Source organism: Paroedura picta, chromosome 5 (genome assembly GCF_049243985.1).
Source record: "Paroedura picta isolate Pp20150507F chromosome 5, Ppicta_v3.0, whole genome shotgun sequence".
Taxonomy (NCBI): domain Eukaryota; kingdom Metazoa; phylum Chordata; class Lepidosauria; order Squamata; family Gekkonidae; genus Paroedura; species Paroedura picta.
The window spans coordinates 93,423,943-93,443,825 of NC_135373.1; the positions used below are offsets into that span (position 1 = coordinate 93,423,943).

At 40.4% G+C, this 19,883-nt stretch overlaps 1 protein-coding gene across 3 annotated transcripts in view; it reads right to left on the reverse strand.

The window, feature by feature from the left end:
- NTN4 (netrin 4) overlaps positions 1-19,883 on the reverse strand; it is a 58,970-nt gene that overhangs the window by 22,807 nt on the left and 16,280 nt on the right. For all 3 annotated transcript variants that reach the window (XM_077339095.1, XM_077339094.1, XM_077339096.1), the window contains exon 3: positions 2,424-2,702. In XM_077339095.1, the coding sequence (XP_077195210.1) occupies positions 2,424-2,702 (279 nt within the window). The remainder of the gene's footprint in view (positions 1-2,423; positions 2,703-19,883) is intronic.

Below are 19,883 nucleotides of genomic sequence, written 5' to 3' on the forward strand. Positions count from 1 at the left end.
TTAAAAAGAGTTTTTTAACAAACAAACTAGTGATACTATTCATGCTTCATTTAAATAAGTGTCAAAACTACTGTTGATTTTTAAAAGTCTAAATTCAATATAAGAAATACTTGACTATTGGTGAGTCATGAATCACAGATGTTAGTGCTGACCATACAGTATGGTTGTCAGGCTTTACAATTCATGTACAAGCAATTAAGAAAAAACTGTGGAGAATAAAGAAATGAAAAATCAAAATCAGTAAAGAGAAGTTTCTGCTGTATAGAGTGAAATTTACATGGTCTTGGTTTGACTTACAGCCACAATACGTATCTGAAGACTGAATAGTAGCAACAGTAAAATGAGAATGTTTTCTAGCCATTCATCCTCATTCCTTTTAGGCACCGCTGTTTTGAATCTTTATGGGGGATTGCTGAACAGACACATTTCCCAGGATGTTTCAGTATTTGCAGACTGACCCAAGCAAGAATCTTTTGTCACACTATTCTTCTAACAGTCATTAATTCTTTCCATTTTACTTCACTTGACCACTTTCCTTCTGAGTCTGACAACTCCTGCATAATGTCACTCATTATGCTATACAATTGCACACAGTGTTACAAAAGATGACTTGTGTAAGATGAATGAGTGACTAATTTTCACACACGGACAATTACTAGGGCATGTTTCCTTCCACTGTCTTTGTGTTCCTGAAATAATATAGTCAATTGCTTCTTTTCAAGTTGCTTGGGGTGTGTGTGGGTGCGTGAGAGAGAGAAACTTACAAATACATCACAATGTGTGTTACTCATTGTAGAGAAATTACCAGGCACTTGCATAGGTTACCTGATTTTTTCTCTCTGGATTTCTATTTAGAAATAGAATCATAGAATCATAGAGTTGGAAGGTACCTCATGGGTCATCTAGTCCAACCCACTCCATTTACATTGCAGAATGTTTTCAACTCCCTATCACAATAAAACATCAATGATGGTAGATGTTACAGAAATACATAGAGAGAAAAGCTTTCATAACCCAGATAAGTGAAGATACAATACAAGAGGGAAGCTAAATCAAACAACAGTCTTTCATTACAAGGTCTAGCAAAAACTGCTATAGCAGGTAAATATTTACTACAGGGAAAATTTTCTATTAGTCTTTCCAAATTATTTTTCTAACACGTTTGTATGTCAGTATGCAGGGCTGCTAAACTGACTTTGCTGTTGATGTGAATTGAAAGCAGAACATTTTCACCTTGCATTGATATGAACTGGGCAGGGTTTGGCCATGGTTGGTAGAAAGGGAGACCCAAATTGATGCTGCATGCCTGACATGTGCTGTTGGGATGGCCCAAGGAAAGAACAGTTGGAAAATACTGAAGCCTGATTGAACTTCATCCTAACTGTACAATGCAGTTTATTGAATTAAATAAGTACACTTTTGAATTTGATCTTATCAAATAGTTGTGCCTTACAAACACATTTGGTAAGCAAGTGCATAAAACATTTGTGAACCACATTTCTGTCATTGTTTATTTGGGCCCATCTTTGACATGTGGGTGAACTTCATTCTAACTTGCAGTAAAAAAAAAGTGCCACATTATGTAAGTGATAACCCTTGAATCGACAATCTCTGTGCTTCCCATTATCCAGTGAGTGTCGATTCCATGTTTATCCAGTCATTAGCTATAGAAACAAAATTGTTGAGCTATAAATGTATAGCTCAATTTTAGTACTGGGCTTAAAAGGTAAAGGTATCCCCTGTGCAAGCACCGGGTCATGTCTGACCCTTGGGGTGACGCCCTCTAGTGTTTTCATGGCAGACTCAATACGAGGTGGTTTGCCAGTGCCTTCCCCAGTCATTACCGTTTACCCCCCAGCAAGCTGGGTACTCATTTTACCGACCTCGTAAGGATGGAAGGCTGAGTCAACCTTGAGCCGGCTGCTGGGATTGAACTCCCAACCTCATGGGCAGACAGCTTCAGACAGCATGCCGCTGCCTCACCATGCTGCACCACAAGAGGTTTACACTGGTGTAACTCTGGATTTGCATGGATCGTCCTGTATGTAGCTACAACCGGTCAATACCTTGCTGTGTGTTTACTGTATTTATACTAAAGTCCAAAGTGCCCTTTATATGCTAGTACATGATGTACCAGTAGCCTCACAGTCCATCCAAACTAAGAAAGTCATTTCCAGTGGGGAGGAAAATCAGGTGTGCAGAAAATGACCAGTGGTCCGGAACCTTTCCACTCTTCCAAATCATTTTTTCCTTCTGCAGGATTTTAAATATGTGAAAACCGATCGGTATTATCTAGTTTGAGCCTATGGGTATATGCCTGTGCTGATATTTATATGTGTCCTGTAATTGTTGCCAGACTCAACCATTTTGAAACCTAATGATAACCCTGGATGTTAGAAACAACTCATATAACATACACTTACCACATGGAAGACTCCCGCACCTTTGTCAGGCCTGAATCCTTTGATGGGAACACATTGGTCCGCATGTCCATTACAAAAGCAGCTCCCCTTTACAATGAAATCATAAACAGCATAGTAGGTTAACTGTGGAAGTTTTGCATTCAGGTTGTTGCTATGACAAGGGCAAGACTGTTGTCTAAGCAGTTGTACTCGAAGATTAGTGATCTTCAGCTTTGCCTGAGCTTCGGGGCTATAAGGATCATCAGAAGAAAAAGCCGGAGACAGAGCTCGGTAGATGACCTGTTAAAAAAAAAAAAAAGCCAAGTAAGTACATAATAGTGATACAAACAAAATATTTGTGGAAGCTGCTACCATCATGTAACGCCAGACACCACAACTGCAGGTAACTGGCTAGCTTATTGTGGCCTTCCAGATATCCATGGACTACAATTACTTGCCAGGATGGCCACATTTGAATCCCCAACGATGACCTTGAAACAGTCACTTTCACTCAGCCTGACCTCTCTGACAGTTTCTTGTTTAAGCATAAATAAGAAATCTTTGTTTCTACATGGAGAAATGGTTGCTTTGGTGAGTGGATTTTAAGGCACTAAACTTCCTCCTTCCAAGGCTCCACTTCTAAAATCTCCAGAAATTTCCTAACCAGGACCTGGCAAGCCTAGTTGTAAACTGTTTTGAGTTCCCACCAGGGAGGAAAGTGGGGGTATAAAATAAAAGTACAAGAGGAAAGAAGTGGCTGGCTAATAGGATTTCTACTTCATGCTTTGTTTCAGATTTCTGTAATCCTCATCCAATTTTGTTGCTTCTTAGAAAACTAATCCTGTTGATTGCATAAATTTACACTATGTAATCTGCCTCTAAACAAAACAGAAGTCCAATGGCACCTTAAAGAAAAACAACATTTATTCCAGTATGAACTTTTGTGGATCAGAGTTCACTCCTTCATACAGAATAGGTGAAAGTTTTTCTTTTTGTATCTAAATAAATGACCTCAGTCTGAAAAAAAGCTCATATTGGAATAGTCTTTAAGGTGCCACTGGACGGGGTTTGTTTTTTTCTACAACAGGCTAACACAGTTACCCCATTGGAATTATCTGCCTTGAATCTCAGTTAAAACAGGTAGACAATGAGTAAAGGGCCCAGTGTATCTGAGAGACTGTCTGTTCCACTATACCCCCGCAGAGCCTTGTGTTCTGCAAATTCAAACAGGCTGGTGGTCCCTGGCCCACAAGAAGTCCTGGCCTCAACCAGGGCCAGGGCCCTTTCAGGTCTTGCCTTGACCTGGTGAAATGAGTGCCCTATTGGAGCTCTTGCAGTTCCACGGGGCCTGTAAAATAGAGCTCTTCCACCAGGCATTTGATTGAATCCAGCTGATGAAACATAGATTGGGTCCCTCATCCTTACCCCGCCCTAGGTGGGTGTTGGCATGGACAGTCCTCTGCATTACGGGAAGGAAAGGGAGGGTGGGGTGGATTGGGCCTTGTTGGTTAGATTTTTAATTGCTGTTTTGTATTTTACATGATGTGAACTGCCTCAAGCCAGCTGGCTGGGATTGGTGATATACAAATGAAGTAATAAATTAAAATACAAACAAACAATGGTGTGTTGTCTTTGAGGCTGTAGTTTCCTAAGAGTACAAACTGGGGTTACAGCTCTGACAGACTAACTTTATTTTCCCCCTTTCCACAGAGCGGTAGATCAATAAAAATACATAATAGTAAACCATTTGATCTCTTTCTTTTAGAGCAGGGTAGCTTCAAGGTTACCTGTGCACGAGAATGTTTAACTCCACCAGTTTACTGCAATTGGCAGCCGATGTTCCAAGTGAGGGCAGATCCAACAGTACATAAATCTACTGCATATGAAATTTTGCAATAAACTTTATTGTGGAACCTGGAAAACTTCATAATTTGGTCTAAACTAGACTATTCCATTTGTCCTATTTCTTAAACTCAGCAGAGGTAAGACCTAGGCTAGGCTGTGCCCAGGATACCTTCTCACTTTGCCATTTTATCTTCAGTTATGGCTGCTAGCTTAGAGCTTGGTTTGTGTTTTGTTGCTTTAAAAAAGAAATTAAAAGGAATTCCATAGTGAATATGAAAGGCAGAATAAAAGGTTCTAGCTATCTAGGATGGAGAGAGATTGGAGAGGGTATGTGGTTAAGGAGTGACTCATTGTGTGTAGAAGCACCGGTGGTCCTGCACTCCTGATTCAGGGAACTCACAATGTCACTTGCAACTGAGTTCATTAGCTTGCCTGCCTTAGGCTACAACTATCTTCATACTTAGTGCAAAGTTGGACATTTTCACAAATGATGTTTTTCGTAGTTCTTACATTTGTACATTGAATTGAAATACACACACAAAACCAAGCTGTTCAATATATAACTGGATTCCCTTTAGCCTTCCGTTTTGGATCAATATTATTTATACACAATATTTCCCAAATAGTTGCAAGGCAGTCAATGATAAATTAAATATTATTTTTGGAGGCTTAAGGTGAGCAATGGGCAAGGCAGAGCAGCATTGTGCATGTGCAGTTAAAAACATTCAGCTGTTGGATACTTCTAGAGGGAAGAAGAAAATTAGAGATAGATCATTAATGACCTGCTGCTCACAGAACAGCAGATTTTTTTTTGTTTTTTTAAAAATCACAATTTCTAAGAAGACTCAGAATACCAATAAACAGCAATAATGGTCTATATAAGCCATGTTAATGTTGCATTTCAGCAGCAGTCTCTTTGAATAGTTACAAACTATTTTGGTCTCATCCTACCAATCAGTTTTTGTGGGGATTCATCTAGGGTGATTGATGCTCGATCTTGGAGTTAACAAGGAGAAATTAGGATTTTGTTTGTCTGTGTAGAAATTACTAAATACACTACAATTTTTTTACAAACATTCCAGTAGGAATTTTAACTGCAGGACTTAACAAAAACAAATATTCCAGAATGAAAAAGGCATGCATATGAAACAAAACAAAAATCTTATTGGCTAAAGTTACTTTGTTTTCTTCCATAGTCCAACAAATCTAAAATGTGTATGATAATGTTATTGCATCTCTTGAGTTCTTGCAGTGGGTTTTGAATCCAGTACAGCAAGATTAATGAATTAGGAACATTCAGGCGAGGCAGTGAGAACAAAAGATCTGTAACAAAAAAGAAAGTCCTTCTGGTTCAAGGTTTGAGAACCAATGATCTAATATATACACAAAGTTGTTCAGTGATGCCATTAGGGCACCTGTCTCTTCCAAAGCTGCTGGTGGTTGATGTGCATACTGACTGGCCATTTCAAAGAAAATTGAAATTGGTCTTACAAAATCTGTATGGGAAAACAGAAAGCCTCCTTGAGGCATTTAAAATAACTATCACAACTGTTATCGCACAACTACTGTTTTTCTGAATTCTGCTTTGTACTCTTTTTCCCCCCTCATCTTTTTCATCTCCATTTTTACATGTGCAACGAATATACCTGATTTTGATTTGAGCAAGAGTTTGAAGTCAATGAAGCAGAACAGGCAAAAACATCTCAGTGTTCAAACTCTAAATATCAACTATTTGCTACACGTTTCTCTTCTCTGCATGCAACTCTATCCATTAAATACATCATGAAATCAGAGTCCAGTAGCATCTTTAAGACCAACAAAGATTTATTAAATACATAGTTTTCTTATAGAAACTACCCACAATGCTGATGAGTTTATAACTTGTATTCTTATTTGAAAAGCACAAGTATTAGGCTTTAAAAAAAATGGGCCAACTCAGCTCTATTTTTAGTGGGATGTAAAAGTTAAAAGCAATTACTCCTGGGCGGTAAGTGTTAGGGAAATCTACAGCTGGCAATTTCATTGATGTGAAGAAACTGTAAATGGAGGAGGAGGGTAAAACATATGTATGCCCATGGGGAACATTTCCATAATGTGGAGGCTGTTCCTATAGCTGCTGCTTTCAACTTTTATTTACGAATCTGTGGTGGATTAATAAAATATACAATACATGTTACCATCACAGGGGGAAACACCATGACATGTGCCCAAGCTAAGAATTCCAGTTTCCAAAGGTGGAGGGAGGTTGCTCTCAGACTTCCAACAGAATATGATCCTAGGTTTCTTTCATATCTGTTTTGATCAGTTAGCTCTTAGTGACAGTGTAATCCATGTCATTTTCTCTTTAACATATTATTTCTGTCAAAAGGTTTAGCATTTAGGACTTAGGGGGCAAAAGGCCACAGGGCATAGGCAGTTAGTAATGTTGCTCCTGTATTGCCCACTGCAAGAGCTCCTCCCCCTCTGTCAGTCTGGCCAGCAGGAAGAAAGAAGCCCTATTGTGTGACTGAGAGAACTGCTCATTTCTTAACTGGGATATGGGTTTCTTACCTCGCTAAATATGCTAACATCATTCAGTCCTGTCATTTGTATTCTCATCAATTCCCTAGAAGGGCTATACATCTTGATTTTATTTCTTATTTGGAGTCGTGGAGTGAAATGTATTGAATAAAGGTAAAGGTAAAGGTATCCCCTGCGCAAGCACTGGGTCACGTCTGACCCTTGGGGTGACGCCCTCTAGCGTTTTCATGGCAGACTCAATACGGGGTGGTTTGCCAGTGCCTTCCCCAGTCATTACCGTTTACCCCCCAGCAAGCTGGGTACTCATTTTACCGACCTCGGAAGGATGGAAGGCTGAGTCAACCTTGAGCCGGCTGCTGGGATTGAACTCCCAGCCTCATGGGCAAAACTTTCAGATGGCTGCCTTACCACTCTGTGCCACAAGAGGCTCTTATGTATTGAATAGTAGAATGTAATTGGGAATGGTAGATAGGAAAGTATTTCTCTGGTCTGGGGACCGAGGAGACACACTGTACAGTTAACTGTACCACCTCAAAGAAGAGGATGCTGTATTGTTTCCTCCATACTTGAGAGAGGGGGACGGAGCGTGATACAACGGTCTCAGTTAACTATTGTTAGCATTCCACAGCTAAGAAGGGTACATCTAACCATCAACCTCCAATTTTGATATATTTATAATATATTGATATAATCTCCAATGTTGGTATATTTATTTTCCCCAAAATTAAACCCAAACAAATGCTGACCATAGAAACTAAACGTGTCATTCCAGTTTGGTCCTTGCATCTGTTAAACATCTTTATTACAGTACTAGCAAGAAAGTCCATTGCAACCAGGAATGCAATGGGTGCTAGGAAACCAGGGGACACCGAGAGGTGTAGATCTCTCTCTCTCTCTCTGTCTCTCTCCCTCTCGCTGTGTGTCTCTTGGTGTGCCTCGCAGCAGGAGGCATAACAGGTAATTAGGGCTGGTTTGTAGGAGGGAATCAGGGCTGGTGTGCAGTTTGGGGCAGCTCTCTGTCTGTCTCTCTCTCCTCCGTTGCAACAGGGGCAGTTCTATCTTGGTCTCTCTTTGCCTCCCTCGGAGCAGAAGCAATAGGAGGGAATGAGGGCTCATGTTCGGTCTGGCAGGGCTCTGTGTGTCTCTCTCTGTCTCTGTTGCATCTGAGAGGAACGTGGCTGTTTCACAAATATATAGAGGAATCATGGATAAGGATATGTTAATTTGCTGCTCACCCTCTACCTATATGTATGGTTGGTAACTTCCAGTTCAACGTATCTGAAGAAGTACACATGGACATGAAAGCTTATACTGGCAGTTTTCAAACAAAGGTTGGATACACACTTTTCTTGGATGCTTTAGGATGCTTTGGACTGATCCTGCGTTGAGCAGGGGGTTGGACTAGATGGCCTGTGTGGCCCCTTCCAACTCTTCTATGATTCTATGATTCTATGATTCTATGATTCTATGATTCTATGATTCTATGATTCTATGATTCTATGATTCTATGACCAGCCTTTCTCATTTTTTTTTACCATTGAGAAACCCCTGAAATATTCTTCAGACTTTGAGAAGCCCCAGAAATGGCACAAACATGCAGAATATGGTTGGGAAGCACAGCTGTGTACATGCTCTCCTGGATGTCCTCCCCTTCCCAACTCCTCCAGGCCTATCACTAGTAATTTTGGGAGAGGGGGCAGGTCAACATGACCATATATGGACATATTACTCAATAGACGTTTAACACATTTTTAAAATATAAAAAGAAACCTGTCCAGGGCTGTCATGAAACCACAAGGTTTCATGAACCCCTGGATGAGAAAGCTTGTCTTATATTTTGAATAAAACTTTGTTGATCTTTAAGGTATCACTGGATTTGAACTTTGTTCTGCTAGTTACTTAGCAAGGCAGACAAAGAAAGCAACAGCAGGAGTCACTGAAGAGCACCTGGAGAAGAAACATATCTGCATTCTTTAAATTAACATTTTGGACTTTCTCTTTTTCAGCTCTTGTTTGTTGGAATTTGCCTTAGTTTTGAGAGCACTCAAGATTCTCTATGTTGCTATGTTGATTCAGTTTTACCTCTACTTGTAAAGTTGTTGAGTTTATGATAAATGCTTATTACCTTGAAAACGATAACACTTTTAAAAAGTAATTTCATTTTTGCTTGCCAAGAAACATGGGTGATGTCACATTGATCTGAATCTGCCTTCATCAACTCTGGAAAATGGATATATGTAGCTAGGGTCCTGCGGGGTTACATCAGCATGCGGGTTTCTCATTACTTACTCTGGTTTATTTATTTTATTTATTAATTTGATTTATATACTGCCACTCCTGGACTAGCTGTCTTGTGGAAATTTACAATACTAAAGTAATAAAATACAATACAACCGTACATATAAAAATTCAAAATGGAAGCAACAATTATCTCCCAAGGACTAAACCCACCCCCAGCAAACCCTCTCCTGCCAGACTTCATGTCTCAAGGAAGATGTGGAGACATGTAGGTGTCGGGTTGTCTCCGTAATGGAGGGACCCCAAGATCTTCCTTGCCCTGGCCTCAACCAAGTGCCTGGTGGAAGAGCTCTGTTTAGTTTTATGGTTGAGTCATAAGGCTCAAACTAGTGTGCCTCATGTCAGGCAGAGTCCTCTATAACAGCAGTCCCTGACCCCCGGGCCGGTGACTGGTACTGGTCCGCTGCTTCTCCTTGTCCTCCTCCCCGCCTGCTGTCTTGGGGCCTGCCCTGCCACTCAGCCACCGGCTCCCCTTTGGTGCTCTCCAGCGGCTGCCATGGCTGGGGCTTCCCCTCGGCATGGTACTGTGCAGCAGCTGCTGGCAGTGCCCCCCAGCAGGTGGCGGGAAGACAGGAGTGCCAGCGGGAAAGCAAGTGGAGCAGGGGCTCAGCCGGCGGCGTCCCTCGGCAAAAGACTACCCCCTCCTCGGGCCTCAGTAAAATTGTCAAGCATTGACCGGTCCCTGGTGATAAAAAGGTTGGGGACCACTGGTCTATAGCTCCAAAACAACTAGAGAATCCTTAGAACGTATAGACTGGCAAGTACCCTGAGCCAAACATGCAGCCTATTATTATAAATACAGTGTCAAGTTCATTTATTGGGCTGAAATGCATTCAGTTCAAGTCACTTGGGCCTTGTTTAAGATTTTAATAATTGATTTTGCATGTGAGGCTAGTATTGAGGCCTTATAGTGTTTTTAACTTTCTTGATAAATACATTAATTTTCATATATTTGAACATTTAAGATTATCTACATTGTATTTATAATAATAAGCCACATGCTTATATAACTTTAACCTTTTTGGGTTCTTCATTTCTTCTAAGTAAGAAGTGAACAGTGGTAAACAATATTACGTTTCAGCGTTTAAAAACTGGATCCTTTTCATTCCAAAGTAACTATACTAGTCAGTAAAAGTTCAGCTCCAAGGCTGTAGAAATTTCAGTTATTTGGATTTTCCCTATGTTCCTTCTACTGGCTACATATTGTTTTTTTGTTTGAAAGTGAATCTAACAGTGTTTTTCTTGTCTTTCATGGCCAAATTAGATGTGCTGGTGGCTGCTACAAGGTTATCACTAGGTATGTGTGATTCATTTTGAATAGTCTGAAAAGTACCCAAGTCAATGCTGATTCCAACACTTTTGGTACAAATCCAGTCTGAATCACACTTCCCCTTAAGTTAAACTGCCAGAATCAGCCTTGGCCAAATTGCCAAACTGTAATTCAAGTGCAATTAAACCATGTGGAGATCAGGCAGTTTAAAGGAACCAATATTTCCTTTTCCCATCAATTCCGTGGTCTACTCTAGGGGAGTGGGGTTGAATTAGAGGCACCAAATGTGCTGCATAGCTACAAAAGCCTTTCCTCAAAATAACCCCTATGTTTCAAAAAGATTGGTCCAGGGGTCCAATTCTATGGACACTCAATGAGGGAATAGAGAATCTTTTCCCCCACACCATTGGAAGCAATGGAGGTTGGATGGGGACACCCTTGTTGGGTTAACAAAAAGGGAAATGTCTAAAGCCTAGTCGGAGTGCACCATAAAGTATCTAAACAATATTGTAGTTATAAAAATACTAGTAGACTTTATGCATATATATCTCATATAAAATACAATCCTATAAATATACTAATGTCTCAATGCCACTCATTGTACAATTAATTTTGTAATATATTAGCTCCTTTAAATAGACAGAATCCTAACTGACATAGACAATGGACACTGTGTCTTTTTTGGCCCTGCCCCCAGCCTGGTTGAATGCTCTACCAAATGAAATCAGTCCCTGAGGGACATTAATCATTTCCACGGGGCTTATAAAATGGAGATGTTCTTTCAGGCCTAGGGTTGAGGTCAAAATAACATCTGAAAGTATTGGCATCCCTGCCAGAAATCCACCAAATTAAACTTAATTTACTCTAGCTAAAGGGTCTTATGACCCTCCCCACAACCCTTCTTGCAGAATAGAGAAAATTGGGCAATAATTAGTAATAGTTTAATGGTTTTAATTAAATAATGTAGCTAATTTTTATATTGTATTTTATCCTATTTATGTGTTTTGTTGTAACCTGCCCTGAGTCGCCAGAAAGAAGGCAAGTAATAAATACAAATATAAACAATTTAAAAGTACCTAGTTTTAGACCTTTTCAATTTGAAATACATTGTTACTACAAATTTATCCTGACTATTTTAATAACATAAGTAAAACACCAATAAAGCACCTGTAAACTTTTTCCATACTGTGATTAAACATTCTTTTACAGTATCAAATATTTATTGGAGATGCTGACGTGTGTGTGTGTGTGTTAAGTTAAAACTTAAATTACATAAAAATATAAACTTGTATACGGCATGTTTCTTATAAAAGGGGACTGGTCAGAAACTGCAAATGATTAACAAGACTCAGGAAGTTTATTAAGCTTTCAGTGGACCTCTGTTGCTTAGAGTCCTCCTCTGCTATACAATATCTTTGTCCGGCTATCAGATGAAGTGGATTCTGGGTGACAGATGCCTCTCCCTTTTTAGTGAAAAGTATTACTGGTGTTTATAAAGTCACTTTGGGCACTTTCGCTTTCATTCTGTATGAGTGCAAAAACGACAGAATTAGAAATCATGAGCCACAGAGAGTATTTACAGATTTATTGTTCAATAGTTGCCATAATGGATACATTTGATAGAAATCAGAAGGCATAGTTTTAATTGTTTGCTGAGATTATGTATATATTTTTGGCCATTAGGCAGATTTCCGCTCAGCCCAGTAGGACAAAAGACACCACTCCAACTGTTGCCACTGGTATCTTGCCAAGGCTTCCTTTGCTTTTCTGTAATGTTTAAAAAGCAAATATTATGAGAGGTAATGGACTTTTATTCATGAGAGCTATCTTTGTTCAGGACAACCTTTTGTTTCCATCACCTGACCCAGAAATCACTGGCTATTGAGGTTGTACTGCCTTTTATAGGAGCGTGGTCTGTGGGGGTGATGAGATATCCCTTTCTTTTATTCACAAAATGTCCCTATAGATGTGCATCAACCACCAAAATGACAGATACAGGTAACAGTAGCAGCCTATGCAAGACAAACCATGAAAGTCCATCAGTCTCCCAAAGCAACTACTCCTTGGAGTGTAAAAATGTTCCAGTCCAGTGGCACCTTTAAGACCAACAAAGTTTTATTCAAGGTCTAAATGGAAGTGTGCTTGTACATGAAAGCTTGTACCTTGAATAAAGATGCCACTGCACTCACTGTGATCTGCTGCTTCAGACCAACATGGCTACACACCTGAATCTATGTTAGCCATATAAGCGGCTCTTTAGGACAGCACTTTATTAAGCCACAATCTATTTTGCCTCTCTACAGGCCATGGCAGTACTAAATATGAGTTCAAAGTAAAACTTTCCCCCTCTGCCCAAAAACTTTTTTCCTATGTCCTTGCTTGATTGCAGAGTTGCACCATATTCAGCAGAGACAGCTGTTCATAGATTCACATTTGTAAAGCTAACCAAGTTTTGTGAGTCTGATATTAAAATATTTCCTTAGTTGTCAATTTTAGATTAGTTGTTCTAGTATATACTACTAGAAATCTGTGCATTCTTCATATGATACTGTGTATTGTTCCATCAGTGAAGGTACATATACATTTTTAACGCCATTTAACAGTTTTAGGCTGCCTGTTCCTTCTCCAGAAATAGGGAAGGCCTCTCCCTGATATTTCCAACAATATCCCACAGAATTTCCTCTTCTTAGCAATGTTGTAACCCACCCATCCTGGCCACCATTATCCAGGAATGAAACAGGAGTAGACTAGAACATTTAAAACATTCTTTGAAGAAAAAAAAGGTTGACCATCTCTCCTGCTCCACAAGCCACTCTTTGGTCAAATTAACACAATACAGAAGCAGATGTTTTACCTCCTGCCTTTCCCTGCCACAGATAGCCATCTTTCAGTCTGGATCTCAGGCTAGTGTTTGTTTAGATGAAGATAATACAAATCAGACTCTCCCAGGGTGCAGCTGGCCCTCTAACTTACCGGGAAAGTTCCCAGTAGGCTGTTGCCATCCTGGAGGGCTGCTGACAGGCAGGAACAAACTGAGCCGAAGTAGTGTTGGCAGCCCCTCAATGCCCCCTCGGCAGCAATCACAGGTCAAGCTGACACCTGTCATTGTTCTTGGCTGCCTGATTCTGAGCTGAGTAGTCCCTGTGGGTCTGCCAGTGCTGCTGGGAGGGGGGGGATTCTTTGGCTTGCTCCCAAGTCATTTTAGTGCCCCGATCTGCCTGGATGTGTTTGCCATACAGAGGCCAGATCTTGATGCAGATAGTGTTACTACACTTTCCTGTGCACATTTAATAGTTGTGTAAGAGGCAGAAATCCAACAAATGTAGCATAAAATCACAGGCAATGTGCACTTATTTAATTTCTATCCAGCACGCAGCTTTTAAGACACAGAGATTTTGTTGGAAGAAAAAAAGGTTGCAAAACTAGATTAAAACAGATGGAATGCAATTTTCTGAACAAAATCCAACACCCGTTTATCTATTCATTTTTATTTATTTAACTCCCTCATCTTGAGTGTTTAAAGTTGGGAATAATATTTTAATAAAATATAATGCATTTTTTTCATTTGTTGAATTAATATTTCATTAAGGGGAAACTTCTTTGTTTTAAAATCTCCTTTCTTTTAACTCTCTTGGAAATACAAGATCAAGCATATATAAATGTAGTCTTTGTTTCTTTGCCACAAATCTTGTAGATAGAGACAAGATACACGCATTTAAAAGCAAAATCTTCATTTCAATGAGCTCTTTAATCATGAGCTTTTCTTTTCAAAGGAGCTACACTGTATGGCATGGGAAAAGCAATAAATGCTGTTATCCTGTACTATAGAGAAGCCTTTTGGTCCATCAGCAAGTAAGATGATATTTAAATTCTCTTCCCTCAGGCAAGTTTCCTCCTTCCCTGAAGATTTATGTCCTTGGATTTGGCATGCCTTCACTACTTGTTGATGTATGTCAGATCAACAAAGCTTGAACTTCATCCCAAAACTAAGCCAAAGGGAGAGGGGAAGCAAGAGCAAGTGAGCTGCAGAAGCAAAGTCATTAGAAAAACTGGCTGACTCCCCAGAACCACAGAACAAGCCCCTACTTCTGTGCATAACACACACCAGCAAAGGCCTGCAGTCTAAAAAATGAATGGCTATTTCCATGTCACCTTAAAAACTTGTCATAGGACTTTTCAGACACCAGAGCCCTCTTATAAAATATTTGTATAATATGTTATACATATTTTGTTATTTGTGAAGATGGCAGGGATACCTTCTAAGAAGGTTATTAGTTTGCACATTTTTGCACATTCTTCAGGGTTTACCTTCTTATGCAGATTTCCATTTGAATTGGGGACAATCTTGACTCCAGTTCATGCATGTAAACATATATTATTGCCACTTCTATCTTTGTCCACTATAACATCCTATCCATAATTCTGGCTGAATGCATTAAATTAGAGCTATTCTGCTAATTACTACCAAGTCTAAATAAATTATTATATTATAGGTGCAGGAAATGTTGGGATGCATAATTGTCCTTGACAGACGTTCAAGATGCCAAGGAGGCCATCCAGAGAAACCTCTGGCATACACTTCTCAGCCCCCACTGTAGTTTTGGGGAAAGGGGCTGTTATTTTTATGATTCTTTTGGGGAAATAAGTAATATTAGCTGGGCCCATTTCAAATCAAGCTGGGAAGAGTTTACCATCATTACCCCAATAGGTGAATCTTTAAATTGTGAGATCAAAATATTGTGTGATACAGCTAGAACTAGAGCTGCCAGGTTTTGTGGAGCAGTCAGTAGGGATGGGGAAGCCAGAAATTAATGTGATATGCCTATGTGATCTGAAAGCACATCAGGGGGTGACACTCTGTTTTCTGGGCAAAACTCGATGGTAAAATTAGCTTCTACTATAGAGTTTTGCCCCAAACCCAAAGCGTCACCCCAACTTGTCAATGTCACCTCTATGTGACATAGGCATGTCACATAGATAAGATTAGATTATTTATTTACAGTCACTGACCAGCATAGCATGTCACATAAATTTCTGGCATCTCTCCATTTTGAAGAGACAAAGAGGTGGAGACTGATAGTGGGAGATCCCCTCCCTTAACAGGGGGTCTGGCATACCGAGCTAGAACTGACTCCGTTTTCATATTATTTGATGGAAGGAATGATGTAATGATATAAACTGTGTTCTTGTGAGATTAAGCAGATATAGAATTTTCCCCTATGACTGCTGTTCACCTTAGATATATTCATGATTTGGAGCAAACAAAAGTGAAATATAATGGCTCTCCATCATCACAACAGATCAGATGATCTACCTTTTGTCCATGTATGGCCTTTCCAATGCAGCATCAGCAAGAGAAAGGGGCAATCTCAACAGTTAAGTGTCCATGAACAAAAACAGCAGTCACTATGGGCTATTTATACATTCATTAGATCTTGATACCTATGCAAAATTAACTTAAAGCCCCCCTCAAAATGAGATGAGTTGTTGCAGGAATTTATTTTGCAGGTGAATGAGCATAGTAATAAGCATGGTATTTTTCTTGGCAACTGAACCAGTTCCCAAGCAACATGTTTGTGATGAGAGGCAAACAGACTGTTTTTTTGTGTCCGTTAAACATTCCAAGGCACTTTCCACTAGAGTAAACCTATTCCAAGCATCTTGGCTGAAGTCCTAGTTTGGATATTTCAGTTGTGCCTACCTGGGTTTCTCTGGTTCAATGCAATGTAGCATTTATTCTCTTGCTTTTTCAGACTACGTGACATCATTATTGACTTGTACATATCAATCTTTGTCTAAAACAGGCTGCTTTCAATAACATGGGGGTCTATCATTTAGTTGGTAATTGTTACAAAGGTACACATATGGCAGATAGACGAGATAAAAACATAAATCTTCTTTGAATCAGTCCTAAGTATATGAAGCTGTTCTTCACTGAATCTAAACACTGATCCATTTAATGACTGTTTCCCAAAGACTCAGAATTAGGGCTGCCAGCTCTGGGTTGGGAAATACATGGAGACTTTGGGGGTAGAAATATGACAGGGCAGGATCTGGGGTAGGGGGGACCTCAGTGGAGTATAATGTTGTGGAATCCACCTTTCAAGGCAGCCATTTTCTTTAGGGAAACGGATCTCTTTAGTCTGGAGATGAGATATAATTCCAATGGATCCCCAGTTCTACCTGGGACTGGCGTTCATACCCAGAATTCTTTCCTAGCTTTATTAAATCAAGAAATTTAGCTGTCATTAGCGAGGGACACATTGTAGCAGCCAGGCACTTTTCTAACATGTGTGTCTGCAGCTTCAGCTGAAAATTCCCCTCCTCTTCCTAACTGCTATGAGCAAAGAAGAGGCACCAGCCAGGTGCCCTTCCTTGATATAGATAAGATATCCAGTTTAACATTGCTTTGGTTTTGCTAAGATAAAACACTTTCTTAATCAGATGGTGGCATGGTGCTCTGACTCTAATCAAAATTACATGAAAATAATTTCCACTGAAGTCATATATTAATTAAATTACTGTGATCAAAATGCCAAACAGGAGAATTTAAAAACTGGCAAGGAAAATGAGTTATACACTCCCAGTGAGGATTGGGCAACAATGTGACTGTACTTATTCTCTTTTACAATAAAAAGTTGTCCTGACTGGTTTGTAACATCACTACTATAATTCAGTTTTAAATAAGGAAGGTGTATAAGATGACCAGTATATATATATATATATATATATATATATATATATATATATATATATATATATATATATATATATATATATATATATATATATATATATATATATATATATATATATATATATATATATGGATGGAGTCACTGAAGCAGTAGGTGCAAATTTAAATGGACTCCGGGGAATGGTAGAGCAGGGGTCTTCAACCCCAGGTCCGCAGCCCGGTATATATATATACAGCAGCCCGTGCAGCTGCTGTGGCCGAGCCGCCGGCACTCTCCCACCCTCGGAGGCGGTTCCCGACTACAAGAAGGTTGGGGACCGCTATGGTAGAGGACAGGAAGGCCTGGAGGATCATTGTCCATGGGGTCGCGATGGGTCGGACACGACTTCGCACCTAACAACAACAACAACAACATATATATATATATGTGCATATATATATGCATATATATATATGCATGTGCAGTTGCTGCACATGCGCGTTCTCGCCACTAGGTGGCGCTAACGTGCATGCGCAGAACAGCCGCACATGCACGTTTTCACCAGCAGGGGGCGCAAACACACATGCACGGCGGCTCCACGCGTGCGCGTTTGCGTCGCTGGCATGCCAGCGGCCGCGCCTGCCTCTTCCCCTCCTTTATATAAATATAAACTAAACCTTACATAATTTAAATGGACTCCGGGGAATGGTAGAGCAGGGATCTTCAACCCCAGGTCCGCAGCCCGGTACCGGGCTGCTAAGGCCATGGTACCAGGCTGCCAGCGGACGCGCCTGCCTTCCCCCCCGCAGCGAGAGGAGGGGAAGAGGCAGGCGCGGCCGCTGGCATGCCAGCGACGCAAACGCGCACGCGTGGAGCCGCCGTGCATGTGTGTTTGCGCCCCCTGCTGGTGAAAACGTGCATGTGCGGCTGTTCTGCGCATGCACGTTAGCGCCACCTAGTGGCGAAAACGCGCATGCGCAGCAACTGCGCGTGCGCGTTTACGTGCAGCTGCTGTGGCCGAGCCGCCGGCACTCTCCCACCCTCGGAGGCGGTCCCCGACTACAAGAAGGTTGGGGACCGCTATGGTAGAGGACAGGAAGGCCTGGAGGATCATTGTCCATGGGGTTGCAATGGGTCGGACACGACTTCGTACCTAACAACAACAACAACAACAACAACATGTATGTATGTATGTATGTATGTATGTATGTATGTATATATATATATATATATTAACTGCAGTGTCACAGCCAATTATGACTGGCAACCCTGTTTTCCAAACATAAGACATTTGGAAGTGGTTTGCCATTGCTTGCCTCTGCACAAAACCTTGCTATTCCTTGGAGGTTTCCCATCCCAATAGTGCCTTGGGCTGATCCTGCTTAGCTCCTAAGATGTTACAAGATCAGGCTATCCTGGGGAATCCTGGTCAGTAAACATACTATTAATCACTAATTATTTGAAGTTCCACTTTTTTCAAGTCAGTGCAGCTGCCAAAATAATCTCCCCCACCCCCACTGGGCCAGTCCCAGGCCCAGGCCCGCCGGTCTCTCTCCCAGTTCTTGCTTACCAGGTTGGCACTTCTTCCATATGGAAGAAGTTGGAGGGGGATGCAGCCAGGGGTGGGACATCTCTCCTGATTGGATGTACATTGGACAGATGGCCAATCAGGGTTGGGACAGCCAGGACAGCCTACCTCATTGGTTGGCGATGATTCCCAACTGCTCCCAGCATCCTCTTTCTGTTTTATATATAAGTTGCTTCTGGAGATTTCTTATGTTATTTCAGTCTTGATTCAGATGAGTAGCAATGTTGGTCTGAAACAACAGGATAAAGTTTGAGTCTAGTGACACCTTTAATACCAACTAAGTTTTATTCAAGCTTTCATGTGGATGCCTTGAATAAAACTTTGTTGGTCTTAAAGGTGCCACAGGGCTCAATCTTTATTCTATTATTTCAGGTTGAAACTGTATGCTTGACCTTGATCTGCATTCTATTATTCTCCAAAACAGCAGTTCACCATAAGCATTCCATAACTGGCATGGGGGAAAAAATCTGCCAGAAGCTTTAATTTTGCTCAAGCTGTTATACCATACCAGAAAAATCAGATACTCTCTTAAAGTTATCTTTAGTTATCTTGAAATAAATATCATTACAACAGCATAATAGTTCTATTTGTCACATCTCCCCAACACAAACCTCTTTGTCCAGTTGTCAGGATCAAAAGTCTTTTAAGAGAAATGGCCAGAGGCAGGAAATTAACAAGGCATAATTTAGATTAACCATGGTCTCCTGGCAAGCTCATAACCTAACAAGCTAATTGTTATCAGGATGGATTGATCAATATACAGTGAAGTGAAACACCTAAGCAGTTTGAAAAGATGGAAAATTGCACACAGTAAGAATAAACTTACTATCTTATATTGAAAAGGCATAGATCAGACATTAGAAATCTATGAGGAATACACTTACAAATATATTAGTCCAGAGGAAAATGAACAATATGTCCACACTATTAAGGCTGCAGACAAAACCTCAATTGCTGGAGGAAATGACAGGGCAGCTCTAGACTCCTTTAAGGCCCTATAAAAATGCACCTAGGCTTGCTGTTTGTGAGTAACAGACATCACATTCAGATCAGCAGTTGTCGTGTGTATGCACACTTCTGAAGATGTTGTATCTGAAGATGTGCGCATTCATACAGAAGCTTATACTTTGAATAATAATTTGCTGGTCTTAAAGGTGTCACTGGACTCAAACTTGGTTCAGTTTCTGACTAAGATTTCAAAGAGCAGTGAAATGTGTTTAGGTATTAATATTCCTTTTACAGATGTAAAGGAAATGCAAATATGGAGTCTCCAGTGCTCATAT